The sequence below is a fragment of the Rutilus rutilus genome (genome assembly GCF_951802725.1).
Source record: "Rutilus rutilus genome assembly, chromosome: 15".
Lineage (NCBI taxonomy): Eukaryota > Metazoa > Chordata > Actinopteri > Cypriniformes > Leuciscidae > Rutilus > Rutilus rutilus.
The window spans coordinates 512,156-538,096 of record NC_140220.1 but is presented as its reverse complement, the minus strand read 5'-3'; the positions used below and the strand labels follow the sequence as shown (position 1 = coordinate 538,096).

Sequence of the window (25,941 nt, the reverse complement as noted above, 5' to 3'; positions counted from 1 at the left end):
ACACACACACACACACACACACACACACACACACACACACACACACACACACACACACACACACACTCACTCATACACACAAACACACACTCACTTACTCACACACACACATAATTATGTATTTATAAAGTTAATATAACTTCTTAGAGTGTAATTTAAGTGTTTGTCTACAACTCAGTTATGTGTAACTTTCAGTATTAGAGTAATGTAGTATAAACTGAGTCTCTGTAGAGATGAGAGATGTATTGTCCTGTTATTTACTGTTCCTGATATAAATCAAACGAGTCGATATCGAGTTGAATCGGAATCGCGCTGATTAAACGTCACTGTTTCGGCCGATGGTTTTGTCCATAAAAAGCTATTTCCGATTGCCGGAACGACCTCGTTAAACTGAACTCGCCGGAACACGAGAAGAGTTTTCGAACAGTCGTTGTGTTGCTCTTGTTCACCAGTGTTTGATGTGTCCGCAGTCGGGCTGAAGCTGAGTGTCCTGGATCCGGGTTCTCCCATAGACCTGCAGTATCTCGGTGTTCGACTACCTCCGCCTGTTCTCACACCATCCTCCCGTGAGTAATGCTCTCGCTTCATTTATGCAGATTTATCTCAAGAACTTGTATTAAGGGCCGTTCACACCAAGAACGATAACTATATTTGCGTCCACACCAACGAACGAGAACGGTCTGCTTATTCTAAGCTCGCGCTGCGGTTTCAGAGTGTGTATGACGTCATTGAACATGTTTCTGCTGCTCCTGTTGCACTTACAGGCTTTAACCAGCAGGGCTCCTCAGCACGCTGTGCTACGGGTGAAGCTAGCGTAATCCAGCTAATGATCTAACAGTGAATTAGCTTAATTTAGTTCAGTTTAGTGAACTCTGCTGTTCTTTAATATTGAGAACGATTATTAGAACTATATCTTCATCGTTATCTTTATAGTTCTCGTCTGTGAACGGGCCTTTAGAGTAATGGAGTCTCCGCTGACATTAATAAGAATTACAGAAAAACTTTAATTGTGCTTTTTAATGTCCTTTTGTGGAGCTTAACAGTAACAACCGCGAGTGTCGAAGCCGATACCGATACTGATCATCGGATAAGTCCATATGAAATCCTATAAAGATGAAACTTTTCCCAAATTATTTTTTACATTTTCCGGATTCTGTTTGTATGGTTAAATAAATTTTTGATAATCAAAAAGCATGTCTAATGAAATCATAATCACTTTAACGATAATTAACTTAGTTTAACAAAGTACATTTTCCAGACCCATGAAATACATTTGACTTTTTTCTTGATTATTTTTCCGAGATTCTGTTTCAGAGCGAATCACAGTAATGACATCATCTCTTTTCCACGAAACCTTCTGAACTTGCTATTAATAATATGGTCTCGTTCCTTTACTTTACTAAGATGTTTTACAGCTTTTATTAACCGTTGTGGAGTGCGGTAAGTGAGGAGACAAGAGACAGAGATGCGTCGAGTCAACTTTACTATCCACTTCAATATATCTATCACACAGTACAGCGAGTGATATCAAAAACAAAACACAACGTCAAAACCGGAACTCGTCATCGTCTAAACCCCCCTCTCCTTAAAGGTACAGTCCCTTGGTGAATGTCTCTTTCAAACTTCCTTGTGGGTCACCACACAGGCCCCCCCAGAATTCACCCATAATAACAGGGCCAGGCTGAACATGTACCCCAAATAGAACATGTGACACTATGCACTAGTGCAAAACAGAACAGTCCAGTACATAACAGTCCCTTCAACAAAGTCAATGTACAGGGGGGCGGACTGGGCGGCCATACCGGCTACGCCTAACAGTAGAGGGGCCAAGGGCAAGGGGCGGGGCAGGGGCAGGGGCAGGGGGCGAGGTTGCCGCAGGTGGGCGCCCTCGCCGCGGGGGTTCCACAACAAAGTTCTTAGACCCCCCCCACCAGGACACGGAAGGGCCCATCGTATGGGGCTTGCAGCGGTGTCCGATGGCCATCGTGGCGGATGAAAACATACTTGGCTGATGGTAAATCCTTGGGCACGTAGGACCGGGGAAGGCCATGGTGAGACGTTGGAATAGGAACAAAAGCGTCTGCAATGTCCCGAGACGCAGCCCGATGTGAGGCAACTGACCACGGGGCCGTGGCATCTGGAAGAAACTCCCCCGAGACACGCAGAGGCTGGCCATACACCAGCTCGGCCGATGAGGCTTGAAGATCGTCCTTGGGGGCGGAGCGAAGGCCAAGCATAACCCATGGGAGGCGGTCAGCCCAGTTGCTGCCCGTAAGGCTGGCCCTGAGCGCGGCCTTCATGTCACGATGAAACCGCTCGCACAATCCGTTGCTCTGTGGGTTATAGGCTGTGGTACGATGGACCTTCACCCCAAGGACCTCGGCGACCGCAGACCAAAGCTCTGATGTGAACTGCGGGCCCCGGTCCGAGGAGAGGTCGGACGGTGTGCCGAAACGGGCCACCCAAGCCATAATGAACGCCCGGGCCACTTCCGCTGATGTAGTGGAGGACAGGGGAACTACTTCTGGCCACCTGGTGGTCCTGTCCACCATGGTGAGGAGGTAGGTGTAACTACGGGAGGGGGGAAGTGGGCCCACCAGGTCCACATTCACATGATCAAAACGTCTCTCTGGCACTTTGAAGGGTGCCAAAGGAGCCTTGGTATGACGAGTCACCTTTGCGCGCTGGCACGCCACACAGGCCGCCGCCCAGGCCCTGACGTCCCTCCGCAGGCCCGGCCAGACGAACTTGGCCCCCACCAGCTTGGTAGAGGCCTTCACCCCCGGGTGGGAAAGACCATGGATGGCATCAAAAACTTTATGCCTCCAGGCAGCAGGTACCATGGGGCGAGGTTGCCCAGTGGAGACGTCGCAGAGGAGTGTAGAGTTCGCCGTGTCAAACATCACATCTTCCATGAGCAGCGCCGTGGGGGCCGTCCTGTAGGCTTGCACCTCAGAGTCCGCCATTTGATCCGCAGCCATAGCCGCATAGTCGAGGCCCAAGTGGACGGAACCAGCGACCGCCCGGGAGAGGCAGTCGGCGACGAAATTGTCCTTGCCAGCCACGTGCTGAATGTCAGTGGTAAACTCGGAGATGGCCGAGAGCTGACGCTGCTGTCGACCAGACCATGGCTCCGTAGACTTGGCCATAGCAAACGTCAGTGGCTTGTGGTCAACGAAAGCCGTGAACCGCCGACCCTCCAACAGGAAACGGAAATGACGGGTGGCGAGGAAAAGACCAAGGAGCTCCCTGTCGAAGGCGCTGTACTTCCTCTCATTGTCCCGGAGCTTCCTGCTGAAAAAGGCCAGCGGCTGCCAGGCTCCGCTCACCCACTGCTCACACACAGCCCCCACGGCATAATCAGAGGCGTCCGTAGTAAGAGCAACTGGGGCGGTCGGAGATGGGTGCGCCAGCAGAGCAGCGTTGGCCAGCGCAGTTTTGGCAGCATCAAACGCATCAGTCATCTCTGGGGACCAATCCAACACGTCCGCCGGTCTCCTACCCCGCAAGGCGTAATACAATGGACGCATGAGCTGGGCCGCACGGGGGAGGAAACGGTTGTAGAAGTTCACCATGCCCAGGAACTCCTGCAGGGACTTCACAGTGCGTGGGCGTGGAAAACTGGCGACGGCCTCCACCTTAGCAGGGAGGGGAACTGCCCCCTGTGGGGTGACGTGGTGGCCGAGGAAAGTGATGGATGACCGGCCAAACTCGCACTTGGCCGGGTTGATGATGAGGCCATGCTCACTGAGCCGGCCGAACAGCTGCCGGAGATGCGTCCGGTGGTCGTCTGCGGACGCGCTGGCCACGAGAATGTCGTCCAAACAAACATGAACGGCATATCTCGCAGCACCGAGTCCATGAGACGCTGAAACGTCTGCGCTGCCCCCTTGAGGCCGAAAGGCATCCGTAGGAATTCGAAAAGGCCAAAGGGTGTGATGACTGCTGTTTTGGGGACATCCTGCGGGTGGACAGGCACCTGGTGGTAACCGCGCACCAGGTCCACCTTTGAGAAAATGGTGGCGCCGGCTAGGTGGGCGGAGAAGTCCTGGATGTGCGGCACTGGGTAACGGTCGGGTGTGGTGGCGTCGTTCAGGCGACGGAAATCTCCACAGGGACGCCATCCGCCATCAGCTTTGGTCACCATGTGCAGGGGGGAAGCCCATGGGCTGTTAGAGCGGCGCACGATGCCGAGGTGCTCCATGGTGGCGAACTCCTCCCTGGCGATAGCGAGCTTGGCAGAGTCGAGGCGACGGGCTCGTGCGTAGACTGGGGGGCCCACCGTGGTGATGTAGTGCTCCACGCCATGCTTAGCCACCGCCGATGAAAACGTGGGCGTGGTGATGTCAGGGAACTCAGCAAGTAGGCGTTGATACAGGTCCCCGTTGGCCAGCGTGTTTGACAGACAAAGCGCCCCTGTCCCTCCCAGCGTGCAGGGGTACGAAGCAAAAGAGAGGGCGTCGATCAGGCGGCAGTTTGTAACATCCACCAACAGTCTATAAGCGCAGAGAAAATCCGCCCCCAGGAGCGACGTAGACACAGCAGCCATGACGAAGTCCCAGCCGAAACGCCGCCCGCCGAAACACACTTCCACATGCCTCGTGCCATAGGTACGAATGGGTGTGCCGTTAGCGGCGTCCATCGGGGGGCCGTGCCCGCCAGCCATGGTGTCCACAGGCTGCGCTGGCAGGATGCTGCGCTGAGCCCCAGAATCGACCAGCAGCCGCCGGCCGGACAAGGTGTCAGTGATGAACAACAGCTTGCAGTCACGGCCAGCGCCCATAGCTGCTAATGAGCGCCGGCCCTGGCTTTTCCCTGGGCTCCAAAACTGCAAGGCTGACGACACTGCTTGGCTTTGGCCCCAAACCTGGAATGGTAATAACACCACCCGTCCTCACGCTGTCGGCGGGCCGTCACAGCAGCTGCAGTGTCTGGGTCGTCCTCCAAGGGTGGAACAGACGTGCGCTGGGTGGGCAGCAGTGCATGGACAAACTGCTGCCGGTTGGCGAGGAAAATCCTGTCTGCCTCCACAGCCAGTGCTCGGTAGTCTCTGGAGGAAGGGAGGGGGGAACTAGCCAGTGCGGTGCGCACGGGTGCTGGAAGCTGCCGCAGGAATATGTGGGCGAAAAGGAATGAGGGATCCGCCGCGCCCAGCACCGCCAGCATCCTCTCCATTAACTCGGACGGCTTGCTGTCGCCAAGGCCGTTCAGGGACAGCAGGCGGTCTGCCTTCTCCAGTTCTGACAGTTCAAAGAGGCTCAACAGGAACGTTTTAAGTGCGTCGTACTTGCCGTCAGCTGTAGGAGCCTCTAACAGCGCCATAGCCCTGGCCGTCGTCGAGGCATCTAAGGCCGCTACCACGTGGAAATACTTTGTAACGTCCTGTGTTATTCCTCTCAGCTGGAACTGTGCCTCGATGTGCTGAAACCACGGCCGTGGATTGTGCTGCCAAAAGTCCGGTAACTTGATGGTGGCTGCGTAGATCGCGCCGACATTAGCCGCGCCGCTAGCAGCGGCCGGCCCCGCGGCCGCAGCGTTTTCACCACCGTCGTTGTGTGACATAATTCAGCCGTGTTCAACTCGCGTTGGGGTCACCAATGTGGAGTGCGGTAAGTGAGGAGACAAGAGACAGAGATGCGTCGAGTCAACTTTACTATCCACTTCAATATATCTATCACACAGTACAGCGAGTGATATCAAAAACAAAACACAACGTCAAAACCGGAACTCGTCATCGTCTAAACCCCCCTCTCCTTAAAGGTACAGTCCCTTGGTGAATGTCTCTTTCAAACTTCCTTGTGGGTCACCACACCGTTGTTAATGTTAGTTAATAAAAAAAATCATGTTCATGTTAGTTCACAATGCATTCATATTAAAACCTGTCAGCAATAATTTTATCCCTTAAATTGCATCTTTGATCACTTTCCTTGAAAAAATGACTTCATGCTTTATAATATCTTGACTGTAACTCGACACCCTCGCCTCATTTAGTATTCATAGTTCTATGAATATGCAAATTCACCCCGCCTCCACTCACTCACTCAGCTCAGAGATCCACTGGTTGACGATCACACGTTGATCTGATTGGTTACAAGGTAGTTTGTGACGTCAGAAACACCAGCGATTTCAAAGCGTGTGTTTGAGACTGTCTTTGGTTCACTGCAGTTTTAAGGAGGAAATACTCAGCAATGGTGTCGACTTATGAACTTACACATGCTTTGTCTTAAAGCAGATTAAAAACACCACAGACACATAAACAACATTAAAACGTTATGGATGGATAACATTAAACACTTGATGATCACCACACAGGGACTTTAAAACACAGCTGTGATAGATTAACATTAGTATTAATAAATGCTGTAAATGTTCTTTATTTCATGTTCACTAATGAAACCGTATTGTAAAGTGTTACCAATTTATCTGTATATGTTTGATTTGTTTCATTGATTTATGTACGCATCTGTTGGTGTGTGTGTGCAGCTGCTGGGTTCGTGTCTCGGACCGGGAAGACGAGCGATGTGACGCGGATCAAGGGCTGGATGGAGAAGTTCAGCTCGAAGACTGCAGCTGACAGTACGCTCATAAACATAAACAATAACACATCCTTAATAATAATAATAATCAGCCGGACTGAGTGGCAGAAGAGCTGCTGGGGGACTGGATTTAACAGGGAAACTGTGGAAACACCAGTAAAACAAGCGGTTATCAGTGTAAACTAAAGCTTGGACTCGATGTAGTGCTCCGGACACCTCACCGAAGATCCAGTGATCATGGATATCGACAGCAGGAATCCTGTTTCATGAAGCAAATTTGCCTGTGAACGCTTTATATAAACACAATATAGGTCTAAACCCATGTGATCACTTATATCAATGCTATATATATCATCATATCCTCCAGCTCTAAAACTTGTAGTTTTTTGTCAGTGTTTATTTAAAACATCCAATTATGCAGAATATATGATGGTAAATATTTAACTGATGAGTTGTCAGTACAATATATAACAATTCAAAATACGGTCAAACCAAAACTTACTCAGACACCAGATATAATGTATACTTTTGATATTGTTTCACTAGTGTGATCAGGACACTATACCTCATTAATGTAAGTGAGGAGAGCAAAATACAGTAAACTGACATATTATACCCAGATATTCTTCATACAGTGACTACCAGTGACATAACCCTAACCCTACCAGTGACATAACCCTAACCCTACCAGTGACATAACCTAACCCTAACCCTAACCCATAACCCAACCCTACCAGTGACATAACCCTAACCCTACCAGTGACATAACCTAACCCTATCAGTGACATAACCCAACCCTACCAGTGACATAACCCAACCCTACCAGTGACATAACCCTAACCCTATCAGTGACATAACCTAACCCTACCAGTGACATAACCTAACCCTACCAGTGACATAACCCAACCCTACCAGTGACATAACCCTAACCCTATCAGTGACATTAATACACATTTGGGAGCAGAAATGATTGGGACACTTTGAGCTGATCATGTTTTGCTGAAGTGTGTTTTCTTTAATTGCTCTTTTTACACACAGACTGAACACAATGAAGCATTTTGATCCACTTTTTTAGCCGTCACTTTATCATTTCATATTTTTGTTTCAGGCAACCGCTCCGCCTTCTCCTCGGACATGCTGGATGAGTATCTCGCGAGTGAAGGCCAGAGGATCAGTGATCGCGCGGCTGTGTTCTCCGCTAGCTCTCCGGCGCCGGTGACCTATCAGCTGCCCGTCAGAAGCCAAAGCTACGTGCGAACGCTAGCCAGTGTCCTTCAGACGCGGCGTGTGTTTCCATACACACCTGCACCACACGGTGTTCGCTCGTCCTCCAGGAGCAGCTCCCAGCGCTCGCTTCAGGACCATCATCAGGACCATGATCCTCCAGTGTCCCGCCCGACGCTCGGGAAAAAGCGCTCCAGGCGCGGGAGAAAGCGCCGTCGGCTCCAGCTCAGGTTTAACAGAGACGCTGACGACGGATCGGCTGATAGTCACACGCAGCTCTTGGAACACGAAGAACACGCCGTGGTTCATGGGAAGGATCCCGCCTGCATCACTAGCGAGAGAGCAAGCTTCGCCTTGAGTTCACTGCTAACCTCAGAGGTATGAGCCATCAGAAACACTATATATTTATATATATATATATATATACGGTTCAAATTACTCACGGTTCGGTTTGTATCATGGGTTTGGGGTCACGGTCTCTGTATGGCTCGGTTTGCTGTAGTGGTCCACCGATACTGTTTTTTTGATGGCCGATATGCTGCGTTCACACCAAACGCGAATATGCGTCTGGCGCGAGTGATTTCAGTGTTAAGTCAATGGTAAGACGCGTTTACGCGCGTCTGGAGGTCTTGCGGCGCGAATGAGGCGTTTAGCGCGGCGCGGTAGACGCGAATTGAGCGTCTGGTGCGTTTCGCGCGTTAAGCGCGAATTGTGCTTTTTGTGCATCACGCGTTTGACGCGAATTCGCGTCTGCCGCCCGAGTTGAAAAATCTGAACTTCTGCGTCAATTCGCGCCGCGTTAACCAATCAGGAGCCTGCGTGCTTGCTGCTGTCACGTGGTGAACTGACAGTTTAATGTTATTTTATGTTTGGCCTCAATAAATTATTTTGTAATATGACTAAAATGCACAACAAAGCAAATCTTTCACATAAAAACTCGATTTCAATATGAGAGATAGCCTACTCATTTGTATTGAATGCTATTTATTCCATATCTATTCTAGATTAGCCTATATTAAACTTTATTAATCTAATGTAAAGACACCAAACACAATTAAGTGTATAAAAACTTTTCAAAAAAAAAAAATAACAGGACAGGTTTCACTTTTGGAGGCTGCCTCCATTTATTATCAAAACAAAAATAAATGACAGATTAGGTGCGGGAGAGGGTGAACCTCGCGCCGGGCTTTACAGCGCGGGCTCGTCAGGCAGCGACCACTCGAGGCCGAGGCTTTATACGGCCTACGCTGTCCTCGTCAGCGTCCTCACCGTTAGGTCCACCAAACCTACCTCCTGGAGCAAATTGTGAAACTCCTGAAACCCTCCGGAGGGTCTGGTGGACCCGAGAACAGCGACGATGTCCCCTACGCAGCTGTTTCTGCTCTCCAGAGCATATACGAGCGGTGACTCTCTCGATTAATGCTATTGCTAATGCTCGATAAACATCTAAAAAATATGGCCGCCAACAGCTTAGAAACTTTCGCCCCCTGACTTCGCCTTTGACGCGCGTAAATTTCGCTTCAAACTTTTGATTTTACGCGCGTCAATTTCACTCTTGACGCGCGAATGCACACAAAGTGGTCACGCGTATAACTAGACGCGGCAGGCGCGAATTTTGACGCAGATTCGCGTTTGGTGTGAACGCAGCATTAGAGAGGCAGGGTGGCCGACGGCCGATATAAAGCCGATAGTTGAATGTGAGACGGAGAATGTGAGTGAGCGCTGTGTGATCAGGCGCTGCCGTTCTCTTCTCAGGCGCTGGTGTTCTCAGCACCGCCCGTCAAAATAAAAGTCCCGCTTCCTACACATCGGCCAATCAGAAAAACTTTTCGGCCAATGCCGATATTTTAAAAATGCCAAATGTTGTTTAACATTAAAAACACAGACAGCAGGATATATTAGGCTACTGTCACTTTAAGAGCGAATGCACAGATCCCGTACACTGATACACACGCCTCGACTGTTGCTTTCACTCAAAGCCGGCTGCACACTGTACGATTTATAACAGTCCTTTACGATTGTTGCGTGTCAGACTGTACGAGCATGATCATCAGCATGAGATCTCCGTTGTCATTGATGTCAGACTGTACGACACGTTAAAGACGGATGCACACAAGAAAACTTGTCCAGAGTTTTACATCATCAATCAATGACTCGTTCATTTTAGTCACGGCTTGTCTTGAAAACGGAGATAATGTGAGGGTTATGGAAAGGAGAGTCACTGCAGGACTGAGAGTCAAGACTTCTGACACGCCAGAGTCCAAATCTGATCGGTCATTAATCCGCTGTCGGTGAACATGTCAAACTAACGATCAAAGATTACAGATTTTAGCGTCGGATCAGAGCAATCTTTTATGATTTAGCAAAAATTGTCTCAGACGGCCAAATCGTGCAGGTGCGCAGCGAACCAAGGGTTGAGAACGGTACGGTTCAAATATATATATATATATATTTTTTTTTTTTCACAGAGAACCGCTGCACCTGCAATATATATACTTGAATATACACATGGTCAGAATATATATATAATTATTTCAATGTTATAATTTCCTGTAAACACTGATAACTTCAGTCTGTTGCTCATTTGTTGTATCATATTTCCGTTCCTCTGCACAGCCAGTGGTGGAGACGACGCAGCTCAGCGCGCGGAAGGCTAACGACGAGTCTTGCGCTCAGCTCTTCTGCCTGCTGGGGTGTGTGTGTGAGAGTCTGAACAGAGAGATCCGCGGGTCCACACACTGCAGACGCGTGCAGTGCATGTTCAGCTGCAGCTGCTTCAAACACAAGATCCTCCTGATCCGCCGGCAGGAGCCCATGCTAACACACAGCGCTAGCGGCCTCATGGCCTTCCGTGAGTCTCACGTTCTCATAACTATTTACATGCACCACTTGCACATGCACCACTATTTCTACGTCATTCCGATATTTCAACGTCATTACGCTATTTCTACGTCATTACGATATTTCTACGTCATTACGATATTTCAACGTCATTACGATATTTCGACGTCATTACGATATTTCTACGTCATTACGATATTTCAACGTCATTACGATATTTCAACGTCATTACGATATTTCGACGTCATTACGATATTTCTACGTCATTACGATATTTCGACGTCATTGCGCTATTTCTACGTCATTACGATATTTCTACTAGGGCTGGGTATTGACACAAATTTCACAATTCGATTCGATTTCGATTCACAAGCTTGCAATTCGATTCGATTTCGATTACGATTCGATTCGATTCAATATCGATTATTTTGGATATCAGGTACAATACATGGCAAATTTTCTCAAGGAAAACAAATCTCTTAACTATTATTGTAAACTATGGGAGTCAGTTGTAGCCAATAGGCTTCATTAGCCTACTATAAATTAACTGATTTGTATACAAACACTTAAAATACACTTTTATTTATTTTTATGATAATAAAGTTATATGGAATTATATACAAATTTAAATGGTGGCTGTCATAAAAAACTTTCCAGATTTATTCAAACATGCATAAAATATTGAAGAACATTAAAAATTATAATGAATATGTAATATGGTGCATATATTTAACAAAATGCTCCTCTCTAGAGTTAATTTTTCTAGCTGACTAACGAGTTTATGGTCACTGGATATGTTTTTTCTGAGGTAGCCTAAATTACGTTACATGACATTGTTTACTGACGTCTTTCCACGGTTGAAACACTGAGTGATCGATTCCATGTGACATGATACGGACTTCGATAAGTTGTACTCTATCTTTTAACACACTTTCAGATGCTCATTCATGTTTATTTCGCGCTGTAACTGCTGTTATTAAGGCGGAAGAGAAGGTCATGTGCACTCCGCGCTACTGCTTCTCTAGAGCTGAGCTGCGGCAGAGCGATCTCACGCCACAGCGCCAAAACGGTAATTATGTTTTTGAATTTCGTAAGAAAATGGACGTAGTTTGAAATCTGATACTTTGTTTCATATCAATAATAACAAAGCACAAAGATTATTGCGATTTATTGGATGGGATGCGCGCAACAATGTTCCATTCATTCATCAACTGAAAACAGGATGACTAATCGATTCTTGGGATTTAAGAATCAATATTGTTTCGTAAAAATGAGAATCGATTCAAATCGAGAAATCGATATTTTTTACCCAGCCCTAATTTCTACGTCATTACGCTATTTCTGTGTCATTACGATATTTCTACGTCATTACGATATTTCAACGTCATTACGATATTTCTACATCATTGCGATATTTCTACATCATTGCGATATTTCTACATCATTACAATATTTCTACGTCATTACGATATTTCAATGTCATTACGATATTTCTACATCATTACGATATTTCTATGTCATTACGCTATTTCTATGTCTTTACGCTATTTCTATGTCATTACGATATTTCTACGTCATTATGATATTTCAGCGCCATTACGATATTTCAGCGTCATTACGCTATTTCTACGTCATTACGCTATTTCTACGTCATTACGCTATTTCTACGTCATTACGATATTTCTACGTCATTACGATATTTCAACGTCATTACGATATTTCTACATCATTACAATATTTCAGTGTCATTACGCTATTTCTACGTCATTATGATATTTCAGCATCATTACGATATTTCAGCGTCATTACGCTATTTCTACGTCATTACGCTATTTCTATGTCATTACGATATTTCTACGTCATTACGATATTTCAACGTCATTACGATATTTATACATCATTGCGATATTTCTACGTCATTACGATATTTCAACGTCATTACGATATTTATACATCATTGCGATATTTCTACATCATTACGATATTTCTATGTCTTTACGCTATTTCTACATCATTACAATATTTCAGTGTCATTACGCTATTTCTACGTCAGCCAGTGTTGTTTATGATGTGTTGTTCTTTTGTTCACAGCCGTTGACCCCGGATCAGGCACCCGACCCGCTCCAGCTCTCCCGGTGACCCGCCTGTGGAGGAGGAGTGTGTGTGAGGACGATCCTGAGCCACTCTTCACTCCCAGACCAGCCGGAGCAGCAACACGAGCGCTACGCTTACACACACACACACACCGGCCCAGAGCTCAGGTGTGCAGAGCATCACTCACTCACTCTCACACACACACACACACACACACACACACACACTCACTCACTCACTCACTCACTCACTCACTCACTCACTCACTCACTCACTCACACACACACACACACACACACACACTCACTCACTAACTCTCTCACACACACACACACACACACACACACACACTCACTCACTCACTCACTCACTCACTCACTCTCTCACACACACACACACACACACACTCACTCACTCACTAACTCTCTCACACACACACACACACACACACACTCACTCACTAACTCTCTCACACACACACACACACACACACACACACACACACACACACACTCACTCACTCACTCACTCACTCACTCACTCACTCACTCACTCTCTCACACACACACACACACACACACTCACTCACTAACTCTCTCACACACACACACACACACACACACACACACACACTCACTCACTCACTCACTCACTCACTCACTCACTCACTCTCTCACACACACACACACACACACACACACACACACACACACTCACTCACTCACTAACTCTCTCACACACACACACACACACACACACACACACACACACACACACTCTCTCACACACACTCACTCAGTCACTAACTCTCTCACTCACTCTCACACACACACACACACACACACTCTCTCACACACACTCACTCAGTCACTAACTCTCTCACTCACTCTCACACACACACACACACACACTCACTCACTCACTAACTCTCTCACTCTCACACACACACACACACACACACTCACTCACTCACTCACTCACTCACTCTCTCACACACACACACACACACACACTCACTCACTAACTCTCTCACACACACACACACACACACACACACACACACACACTCACTCACTCACTCACTCACTCTCTCACACTCTCACACACACACACACACACACACACTCACTCACTCACTAACTCTCTCACACACACACACACACACACACACACACACACTCTCTCACACACACTCACTCAGTCACTAACTCTCTCACTCACTCTCACACACACACACACTCTCTCACACACACTCACTCAGTCACTAACTCTCTCACTCACTCTCACACACACACACACACACACACACACACACTCACTCACTAACTCTCTCACTCTCACACACACACACACACACACTCTCTCACACACACTCACTCACAGTGTGTATGTCAGAGAATCAGAATCTTTATTTGTCATTATACAAAAGAGTACAGCGAAATGAAATGCAATCCTCCTATTCAGCGCAATAATCAGTGTACAAAAATGTGTATCTAGTCCCGGTCCCAGTCCCAGTCCCAGAAGGAGAAGGAGAAGGAGAAGGAGAAGGAGAAGGAGAAGGAGAAGGAGAAGGAGAAGGATCCGGTGTACCTGTATCTGGAGAGCATGATGACCTGTGCTCGTGTGAGAGAGTATAACAGCAAACCTCCACTACAGGTGCACTTACTGCCGGCCCGGAGACCTGAGGAAGCGGTACTGCACGCGCACACACACACACACACACACACACTGATATTCTCATCATTATCTGTTCATGACTGTGTCTTCTTCTCTCCCACTGACTGAAGATGAGTGGCGTGTCTCAGATGCTGCCGTCTCAGACTCCAGGTCAGTCACGCTTTTACTCAGACATATTCTCCATTGTTGCGGCTCCTCTCTTCCCAGTCTGTCAGTAACGCTCTGTTTACTTCCTGTCTCTATGAAGCCCCTCCTCACTGTGCTCTGATTAGTCGGCTGGAGCAGTGTGTTGTGATTGGTCGAGTGCGTTTGGGAAATGTCCCGCCCCCTTACCATAACCGCCAGTTTAACACACTACTAACTAACTCAACCAGGCCCCGCCCCTTTATTCTGCGCATGAATTATTATAATGAGGAATATTGTGACGTGTTCGTTCCCGGAAGAAACTCAGGACTACAATGAAGGCGTTGATATTTGAGAAATGTATATCTGCACTTCATCAGAATAATTGCACTTTAAGTACAAATCTAGAGAATGTCTCGTATAGTCTCATAATGCCTCATAGAACTCATGCATGGCTGATTTGACCTGATCTAGTTTCCTGATTTTCCTGTAATACAAAAACAAAGAGTTTAGTAATGCTTTTATTTTTTAACTACATTTCAGTCTCGTCTTCTTTCGTCAACGATATTGCATGTTGATACAGTCACAGTTATGGGCTAATGACGCTGGTGTCGTCTCGTTATCGTCTCCTCTTAGTCACAGAAGAAGAGGTCGTCAACGAATATTTATCGTCATAGATCTCGTTAATGAAAAGAAACACCACTGAAGACAGAACGTGTGCTCTTCACGTCTGATGCGACGGATGTTAAAGCAGTTATTTCATATGTTGTGTGTGTGCAGGCGTCACTGCAGGAGGGCCAGAGCCCACTAAAGTGCTGGAGATCATCTCTGGCTGTAACTGGGAGTCGCACCGCTCTCTGGTTCTGAAGGAACTGTTCCGCTCCATCAACACCAACCAGCTCTCGTCGCTTCACTCCATCGACGTCTACAGCGTGGAGCTGCTCTCTGAACACCTCCGAGCGGACGAGACCGGCTCCACGCTGACGTACAAGGTCTGCGTGTCCCTGCCGGAGAAGACCCTCGTGTCCCTGCCGGAGAAGACCCTCGTGTCCCTGCCGGAGAAGACCCCCGAGCCGAGGCGCGACGGGAAGACACGAGCCGAGTGTGTGAAGACCTCTTCTCGGAGAGTCCACAGACTAAACAAGCGTGTTGATATCAGTGTGACACAGGCTAAGCGCTTCCCTCTTCTGTCGCGCGTCCTTCCCGCTGGGTATCTGAAGGCGGAGAGGAAGACAGCGGTGCGCTCCGGACATATTAAGGTGAAGCTTACACAGTGTCAGTCATTAAACATCCTTCCCTCGGGTCATTCTGACCCGCAAATCTTTTTAGATTTTTTTTTTTTTACAAATTGAGTGTTCATCAGAGGGGTCCAGGACTTCTGCTGCATGCCGACCACGAATACACACACACAAAATGAATGGATTTGGGAAGTTTTGTGGTTAAAAATTTTAAAAGTAAAAAGTAACAAATCTTTCTCTCGCGGGTCAGTTTCACCCTGTAGGAATGAATGGAGTGCGAGGAAAGCTTCAGTTCACATAGAAAAACTCAAATTCAAACTAAAAATGCTAAAACTTTACCAAAAAATGATTTAATAATGTCTACATGTGTATCTGAATGCACACTGAGGAGAACTGGCTTTAGGACCCAGAGGAACAGCTCATATACAGCTATAAGGACATCTAGAGTCATGAAATATCATCTTATATTATTTATTTATTTGTCAAGTCAAGTCTAACCCACAAGAGGTCACAGACACCCGATGTAAGATATTTAGAGCTGAATTAAAAGGTTTATGCATGACTTTTATTTAGAATTTAAGTTGAAAGAATGTGTGGAATGTGCTTAAATGACTTGATTTATTATTTATTGATCAAACCTTGCAATTTAAAGGTAAATAAAAAAAAAATGCAGTAAAAAAAATAAATCAAAATGCGATTAAATAAGCTTTCAAGATGAAAAATTTTGACCCGCGAGGGAAGTGAACTAGCCTCTGAATGAACATCTCGTCCTTCTGACTTCAGGTGAATGGTAAAGCCTACGCTCAGGCTAAGCTGCTGTTGGGTCGAGTGGGAGCGCTTCATCCAGCCAATCGACTGGCAGCGTATCTGACCGGCAGGATAAAACCAGCGCGATCACTGTCCAAACCAGTTCAGCTCCACGAGACGAGGCGTTCACACTCGAGGGACTCAGGTGAGATCCGGCAGAACCATCAGACGGGTCCAGTTTAACCCGTTGATCTGTATAATGATATGGCCTAAAGTATACAACTGCACTTTATTTGTACCATTTTGTTTTATTAGTTTATCTATTTACCGTTTTTAGAATTTTGAAAGATAATAAAGAGATTGTTTGATAAGTGAGATCTCTGATTGTTGTGCTTGAAAACCAAAAAGTAGTGCTTGAAAAGTCCTGGAATGTACGATTGAAGCTTTTAATTAAGATTAAATTAGTGTTCTGGCTTGACCGAAATGAAGGATTTATTAAGTCAATTAGCTTTATTTCTACAGCGCTTTATATAGTACGGATCGTTTCAAAGCAGCTTCACAGTAATACATGGGAGAAATACAGAATCAGAATATTCCCAGAGGTGTAAAGTCCAGGTGCAGAAAGTAAAAGTCCTCCTCAGTATTTTGTTCCGATCGCCTGGATTTGCTAATTAGCATTTTTTCAGCCAGGAGTCAGCCAACTAATGAGTGAAGTCAGCTGAGGGAGTTCATGAGTGGAATAAACATATGGCAGGACTTTTACTTTCTGACCCCTGGACTTTACACCTCTGAATATTACTGAATATAAAATGTCTTCTAAACCCCAACAGTGAACCTAACTCCATCAGCTGACAGGAATGGAGAAAAAGCAGGAGTGACTGTAACATCTGTAAACTTCTCTTACTGTGTCCTGTTTAGTGACCCAAGCAGACCAGAGTAAAGGAGCGTTCAGAGCGCCAGCCACTCAGACTCTGGCGATCTACCAGGCTCCCGATGGCACCAAACGCACTCCAACACTCTACATATTCTCACATGTTCATAATCCGGCAGCTCCACCTTCAACATCTAATCATGTGTTATCATCGAAGCCTGGGCTAATCCTGACCGCTGTAGCTCCGCCCCTTTCTTGTGTGACCGCTGTAGCTCCGCCCCTCTCTGGTGCGCCCGCTGTAGCCCCGCCCCTCTCTGGTGCGCCTGCTGTATCTCCACCCTTCTCTGACCAGAACTCTATAGCTCCACCCCTCTCTGACCTGACCGCTGTGGCTCCGCCCCTCACTGGTGCAACCGCTGTAGCCCCGCCCCTCTCTGGACCCCCCACTGTTGCTCAGCCCATCTCTGTATCTCTGCCCCTCTCTGACCAGAACTCTATAGCTCCGCCCCTCTCTGTCCCACCCGCTGTGGCTCCGCCCCCTGTTGTAGCTCCGCCCATCTCCCAGACTGAGACAGTCCTTCCACCCCCTGCTGTAGCTCCGCCCCTCTCCCAGACTGAGACGGTCCTCCCAGTCTCCGCTGTGGCTCCGCCCCCCACTGTAGCTCCGCCCCTCTCCCAGACTGAGACGGTCCTCCCGGTCTCCGCTCTTCCTCCGGGTCAGCAGGTCGTCCTGCAGCCGGTTGCAGGGATGATGGGAGTGAACATGTGTCAGTTCAACGGACAGACGATCCAGCTGGTGCCGGTTCCCTCGGCGTTACCCGTGACCAGCGCAGGTCAGTGCCACAACACACTCGACTGCTGCACTACTCTCCTAAACTCTGTGTTCAAAGAGGATGAACACTCTCTCACACACACACACACACTCTCACACATATCGCTGTCTGATTCCGTGTGCAGCTCTACACCAGATTCTGTGACATTATGCAGTAAATTCCTGTTTTATGACTGGATTCCGCTTGTGTTCCTGCATCAAATGTAACATTCTCACGTTGATTCTCAACAGGAAGTGCTCAACAGGAAGCGAAAACATCTACGCAGCGACCTCAGTCGACCAAATCTGTGTTAAATCCAGCACCTTCACCAAAGCATTTTCCCTTCATCGCCCCCAGAATCCACTCAGCGCCGGGAAACACCAGCTTCACCTTCGGAAGCGGCGCACACAACGGGTTTCCAGCCAAGAATAACATGTTTTCCTTCCGGATATTCCCACCGGCGTCCTCAGGCCTCCAACACACAGAAGCCGGAGGAGCCGGTTCCTCGGTGCTACTCCCTGGAGGGTACAGGCTAATCAAGCTGCCCATGGTGGGCCAACCCGGTGTGAATCCCGAGATTAGCCCGTCTGGGTCCACGGAAAACCCTCGGGAAGACACACACCAATCCTCCGTTCCCATCAAAACAGAACCCAGTGAAACGCCACTCGCCATTAAAGTCGAGCCTTACAGTGAGTCCCTGCAGACGGACGAACATCAGGTCATCAGTGGCGCTGAGACAGAGTCTGTGCGCATCAAGATCGAGCCTTATGAGGAAATCCACCAGAACCGTGACCCGAACGACGTCTCGTCGCTCAAAACAGAGGAGCCGGACCGTGAGACGAACATCAAATCCTCTGAAAGCGACGGCCCGGTTTCTGCCGAATCCCGACAACATCCGAAAACAAACATTAGTGGTGATTTTTCATGCTCTTTATTCGCGAGTCCGATCTCTGCGTTCTCTAAGCGGACCTTCGCCGTGCCTTTACTTCCGACTCACACACACACACCAGAAGAGCCGCGTGGACACACACACGCGTGTGCGACACCTGTGGACGGGAGCAGAAGGCAGGAGGTCCAGAACCGCATCCAGTGGCTCTGGAAAAGAAACCCGCCGGCTCTGACCTCGGATGATTCTGGCTCTGAACTCGCGGCTAATGACTCCAGCGCTGCGCTCACGTACTCCAGTGACGGATGGACCACTGACGACAGTGTGAGTGTGAAGGGTCTGCGCACGGCCCGTACCCACAATCATTTATCCCGACCCGACCAGTACACTTATATTTCAAGCCCGAACCCGAGGTCCATTTCTCACAGTTGTGCAATATGCTGTATTTTATGATTGCTTGCAGCGATAATTTAACAAATACACGTGCAAACACAGTTCCCCCGCGGCACAGCCCCTCAGCACACGAGGACCAGAAGAGAAGAAGCACAGACTTGCTAATTATGAAACTTTGCTGTGGTTGAACAGGTGAAATATCAAACATTCAACTTCAAAACAAAGTTCGCGCAGTTGCACAACTATTCACACAAGTATTCACTCTAATATCCTCATGTTCTCCTGATGGAACCGACACTGGTTGTAAAAGGTCTGAAGAGGGAGTTTTATCCTCCGCAGTGTAGGACATTCAGGCTCTGTGTGATGATGTGCAAAACTGAAATCCCAAGCGTGTCCCAAATGAACTTGAGGAGCCTTACCATAATAACAAGCACTAACTGCGTTAAATAGAGTTTGATGTGCAAGCAAAAAGCCATCAGGTCTATTATACTCGCATTGTTACTGTTGTAAAGTAGAAAAAACACTGTAGGACAAATTAAAAGCGAACCAAAGGAAGAAACGTTATAATCCCCTGTAAAATGGGCAAAAAAGAACAAAAATGACCTGCTGATAATCGGGTGACCAGATCACAAAACATAAAGCTTGAATGTATGTGGTCACGTGACGTACCTCGCTCTTTCGGCACGAGTCCAGATGTGTCCATGGCTGCAATGTAACATTTAATTGCTAACCTATTATTCATTTTGAAAACAAAGCTCTGTGCTTCATCTCTGTGCTTCATCTCTGTGCTTCATCTCTGTGCTTCATCTCTGTGCTTCATCTCTGTGCTTCATCTCTGTGCTTCATCTCTGTGCTTCACTCGTGTCATGGTATTCACGTAACACAGCATTCACATACAAGATGTGTTTTGGCGGATCAGCGCCGGTGCGAATCAGCCGCGCTTCAAGTTTACCGGCACAGCCCTAACGTCAGCCTTTATATATATATATATACGAGTATAGAAAACACTGTTTTTATTCAAACAAACACTTCTTTACTCACCATTGCATTGCAAACAAGCAAAGATGTTCTAAACTGAACGTTCATTCACAATATTATGAGGTTTACCGACAATTTGAGGATCCACGTACTTCAGTCACAAACACTTTTTAATACTTTTCACTGGTTAAATATTGGCAAAACCCACTGACAAATGTAAAGGTAATGATTTATAAAAAGAAAGATGTGTTTTCTGCCTGAGAGTGGACGCTACTCTGACACATTAATCTCTGACTGACTACAGAACACTTCCTGAATGAGACGAGCATCTTCTGTAAAGCTGTGTTGTGAATGCGCGATACAAATCAACTTGAATTGAATTAAAATTGTGCAATATTTTAATCCCAGAATGAGAAGAGCAGTGAAGACGAGGTTGACATCGAGACGTTCGAGGAGAACGATGAGAGGATCATCTGCCGCTTGAAAGCCAAGGCCAGACGGTGAGTCAGTTATGAGCTTTGTGACCTTTGACCTTTCACATTCTCTCAGCTGGTGTTGCTGATGCTGATCTGCTGTTTACTCTCTTCAGGAACACACAGCGAGCAGCTCCACATCAGTGGCTCGTGAGTCTCCTTCTGATTTATTTATATCCCAGTTTCCTTTGTTTTGCTCACTGAGGCACAGATGTTTCTGTCAGCCGAACCCTAATATTTATATATACCTATATAGCTAAAATATTGAGATTTTCAGTTAATATTTAAATCATTTAATTATACATGTTCACGGTTATGGTCACACGATAAATACAATATATATATACATATTTTTTTTAAACATTTTTATGATTTCATTCATTATTAACCAAGCTGACCAAATCTCCAATCAGCAAACATGTATAATATAATAAAATCCACAGTCATTCCATCTCCGTATACTGGTGCGTATTAATACTGTACGCATATGCTTAAAAAGGAGGGTGACTGTTAAGGGTTACAAAAAAATCTTAAGGCAAAGGTTTTAAGATTGTCATGAGCTGTTGTGTTTAGGCAAGGCAAGCACATTTCACACACTAAGTGCTTTACACAGAAAGGAATTAAAATAATCACAAAATAAAAGCAAGGACAATTAAAGCGGTTATAAAAGGAACTAAAAGAGTAAAAAGATGATTCATAGATAAACTTCTCATCTGGTGTATCATGTTTTTCACAGCTCCCAGTTTTACTCTGAGAGTTTCCCATGGTGATTACACTAGTAAAAATACACTAGTTTACAGGGTCCCCGCGGATCCTTAAAAAGTCTTAAATTAGATTTTTTTAATTTAAGGCCATAAAAAATCTTAAAAATATATATTTAAAAATATTTTTACTTATGAAAGGTCTTAAATTTTAGATGACACTTTGAATTAGACTTATCTAAATGCTTTCGAAATTATCTAATTAGCGTAGGCCTACGTATTATTTTTTAAATTCTATCTTTATGGATTTGCTTGTTCACGTGACAGTTCGCCTCACTAACGGCAGTATAGCCTACGCCTGTCTCCTGCACGCCAGAGGAGAGAAGGAAACGAGTAAATGTCAGTTAATTTGTAAGTTCAGTCTTGATGTGTTTAGGAGTGTGCGATATTGTCTATGAACTATGATGATATTGTAATCATTGTTTTAACTGTACGAGGCACTGGGAGTGCGAGCTGACAGATGTTTGTCTCTCATGCTTGCTTTCTCTGCGTGATGTGTCAGTGCAGTTATAGATGTCCCCAAATGAGTTTTTGTCGTATATTTATATCATATTATGTTGTTATATTAGAATATCACATGAGCAAGAGTGCCGGTTTCCTGTGCACAATTGCAAATGTGCTATTTATTTTATACAACAGTTAAATTAACAAAGTTAACATTATGAGTTACTTTTTGGACACAATATTGTCAATTTTCACTTTATATCACCGACGAGAATTTCATAATGAAGCCGTAGTCCAACAGACAGCGATGATTTATTTTATTATTTATTTGTTTTGTTTTTAACTGAAATCCGTGTTTTGAACGAATCATTTTAACGATTCAATGAACAATCACTTGTTTTTCTGGATGAATCAGCCGTTTGATCAAATCGGTTGAATAAATGACTCCAACAACTCGCTTATTAAGACAGTGACGTGCCGCCACCTACTGGTGGTTTCAGTTTCATATTTAAAGTATCATTTAATTAAAACGTTAAAATTATAAATATTTCATATTTAAATATTGAATATTGAAGCTTTATTTATGCAATTGTAAATGAAGTGTAAATATAGTAGGCTAATGCCAGTTTTGATTTACAAAATATGAATATCTTCATGAGTCTTCTGTCAACAACAGGCCTAAACCAGCCAGGGTACCAGTACAAAAACACAATCAGTAAAATATCATCTAATTATTATCAACAAAACTTTGAAAATATCTAGACATATTTTTGTCAATATTGCGCACCCCTAATGTACGGTATTAATTTTGATTTCTTCAGGTCTTAAAAAGGTCTTAAAAAGCCTTAAATTTGACTTTAAGAATTGTGCAGATACACTAGTTTAGTAAAAAATAAAATATTTGTATCAGTTAAACCTGATTATTTTATTTTTCCAGCTAAAGGCTAAATTGGTGGGAAAGGCATCCCATCATGCAGTGCGGTTGATGTCAGATCTGCCTCTGTACAAGCGCACGTTTCGTCTGAATCAAGCACTGAGAGAAAGGAAGCGTCAGGTTGAGTTGCATCAGAGTTTGGATTCGTTGAGGAGGACACTGTGTGTTGATGAAGACGACAGCATGAACACTGAAGACCTGCTCCGTCAGGTGCGACACACACACACACACACACACACACACACACAAACTCTGACTCTCACATCTCTGACGGCTCTTCATGAGCAATGCTGGAAATTCAATGGGAAAATATTGTGATCGTTATTGATACGTATAACGTTTGCCATGTATCTGCTGTCACGGGTGTATTCGGTCATCATTACTGATCGCTGCGTGTGTGACATCAGTATTAGCTGTTTCCATCCACCTATTTTCATGCGATATCCCAAAATTCACATACAATTTTTTTGCATAAATTCTAAAAATGTGCATAAAAAACTTTGAGGTGGATAATTGTTTTATCCGATAAGAAGACATGATGCATAAACTACACAGAAACACATTTAGTGAATAAATCCCTCAAACCTGATGTGACTCCAGCGTCAGCTGTGATTGGATAACTGGAGTAACCAGTGGACCAATGGCGTCGCAGCGTCTCTAATGTTGGTTTGGTGTTTCTGAAACGCTGGAGTCAAAGTGTGTGATCAGAATGATTTGGTTTAATTCCCTCCAGAAGCGTCTCTCACACGAGTGTGTTCCCGAACACCAGCATCCGAACGCCAGAGAACATGACAGCGTTTACTGTGTTTCGTCTGACGCTCTGAGACACTCATTTATGATGGAGGGAAAAACAGACACATTGCAGAAACTTGCTGTTTTATTACTGATATTTTGTGCCAATTTTCCAGGAAGTGATGATTTTGTTCTTTTGAACACATGGGATGGAAACGCTGTATTATTTGCGCATAAGTTAAAATCACAACTTTGGATGGAAACCTGATGATTGATGTTTTATTTTCTCTGTTTCAGGCTCGTCGGGTGGTTGGGGCTCTCGAGGACCACGGCAGGTCTTTGATGGCACAGAAACGGGCTTTGATTCAGCAGCATTCTCATTATCAGACCCTGATCTCACAGCGCTCTGGTACACAATACAGCAGCACACAGCATCAGACCAGACCAGATATCAGACCAGACCAGATATCAGCCTCAGACCAGATATCAGCCTCAGACCAGATATCAGCCTCAGACCAGAAATCAGCATCAGAACAGATATCAGCATCAGACCAGATATCAGTATCAGACCAGATATCAGCATCAGACCAGATATCAGCCTCAGACCAGATATCAGCATCAGAACAGAAATCAGCCTCAGAACAGAAATCAGCATCAGACCAGATATCAGCCTCAGACCAGATATCAGCATCAGAACAGAAATCAGCCTCAGAACAGAAATCAGCATCAGACCAGATATCAGCATCAGACCAGATATCAGCCTCAGACCAGATATCAGCCTCAGAACAGAAATCAGCATCAGAACACAGATATCAGCATCAGACCAGATATCAGCATCAGACCAGATATCAGCATCAGAACAGAAATCAGCCTCAGACCAGATATCAGCATCAGACCAGATATCAGCCTCAGACCAGATATCAGCATCAGACCAGAAATCAGCATCAGACCAGATATCAGCATCAGACCAGATATCAGCATCACAACAGATATCAGCATCAGAACAGATATCAGCATCACAACAGAAATCAGCATCAGACCAGATATCAGCATCAGAACAGATATCAGCATCAGACCAGACATCAGCATCACAACAGTAATCAGCATCAGACCAGATATCAGCATCAGACCAGATATCAGCATCAGACCAGATATCAGCATCAGAACAGATATCAGCATCAGACCAGACATCAGCATCAGAACAGATATCAGCATCAAAACAGATATCAGCATCAGACCAGATATCAGCATCAAAACAGATATCAGCATCAGACCAGATATCAGCATCAGAACAGACATCAGCATCAGACCAGACATCAGCATCAGAACAGATATCAGCATCAGACCAGATATCAGCATCAGAACAGAAATCAGCCTCAAACCAGATATCGGCCTCAGACCAGATATCAGCATCAGAACAGAAATCAGCATCAGACCAGATATCGGCATCAGACCAGACATCGGCATCAGAACAGATATCAGCATCAGACCAGATATCAGCATCAGACCAGACATCAGCATCAGAACAGATATCAGCATCAGACCAGATATCAGCATCAGACCAGACATCAGCATCAGAACAGAAATCAGCATCAGACCAGACATCAGCATCAGAACAGATATCAGCATCAGACCAGACATCAGCATCAGAACAGAAATCAGCATCAGACCAGACATCAGCATCAGAACAGACATCAGCATCAGACCAGACACCAGCATCAGACCAGACATCAGCATCAGAACAGAAATCAGCATCAGACCAGACATCAGCATCAGACCAGACATCAGCATCAGAACAGAAATCAGCATCAGACCAGACATCAGCATCAGAACAGATATCAGCATCAGACCAGACATCAGCATCAGAACAGAAATCAGCATCAGACCAGACATCAGCATCAGAACAGACATCAGCATCAGAACAGACATCAGCATCAGACCAGATATCAGCATCAGACCAGATATCAGCATCAGAACAGATATCAGCATCAGACCAGACATCAGCATCAGACCAGATATCAGCATCAGACCAGATATCAGCATCAGAACAGACATCAGCCTCAGACCAGATATCGGCATCAGACCAGACATCGGCATCAGACCAGATATCAGCATCAGAACAGATATCAGCATCAGAACAGATATCAGCATCAGACCAGATATCAGCATCAGACCAG

At 45.8% G+C, this 25,941-nt stretch overlaps 1 protein-coding gene across 1 annotated transcript in view; it reads left to right on the top strand.

Moving 5' to 3' along the window:
* mgab (MAX dimerization protein MGA b) overlaps nt 1–25,941 on the top strand; it is a gene marked incomplete at its 5' end in the record, with an annotated part of 40,844 nt that overhangs the window by 13,285 nt on the left and 1,618 nt on the right. The window contains 15 exons of the mRNA XM_084433391.1: nt 471–566; nt 6,484–6,576; nt 7,645–8,138; nt 10,377–10,611; nt 12,693–12,862; nt 14,193–14,387; nt 14,483–14,522; nt 15,276–15,754; nt 16,517–16,685; nt 17,399–18,184; nt 18,415–19,373; nt 20,829–20,920; nt 21,010–21,043; nt 23,036–23,242; nt 24,062–24,173. Coding sequence (XP_084289517.1) covers nt 471–566; nt 6,484–6,576; nt 7,645–8,138; nt 10,377–10,611; nt 12,693–12,862; nt 14,193–14,387; nt 14,483–14,522; nt 15,276–15,754; nt 16,517–16,685; nt 17,399–18,184; nt 18,415–19,373; nt 20,829–20,920; nt 21,010–21,043; nt 23,036–23,242; nt 24,062–24,173 — 4,161 coding nt within the window. The remainder of the gene's footprint in view (nt 1–470; nt 567–6,483; nt 6,577–7,644; nt 8,139–10,376; nt 10,612–12,692; nt 12,863–14,192; nt 14,388–14,482; nt 14,523–15,275; nt 15,755–16,516; nt 16,686–17,398; nt 18,185–18,414; nt 19,374–20,828; nt 20,921–21,009; nt 21,044–23,035; nt 23,243–24,061; nt 24,174–25,941) is intronic.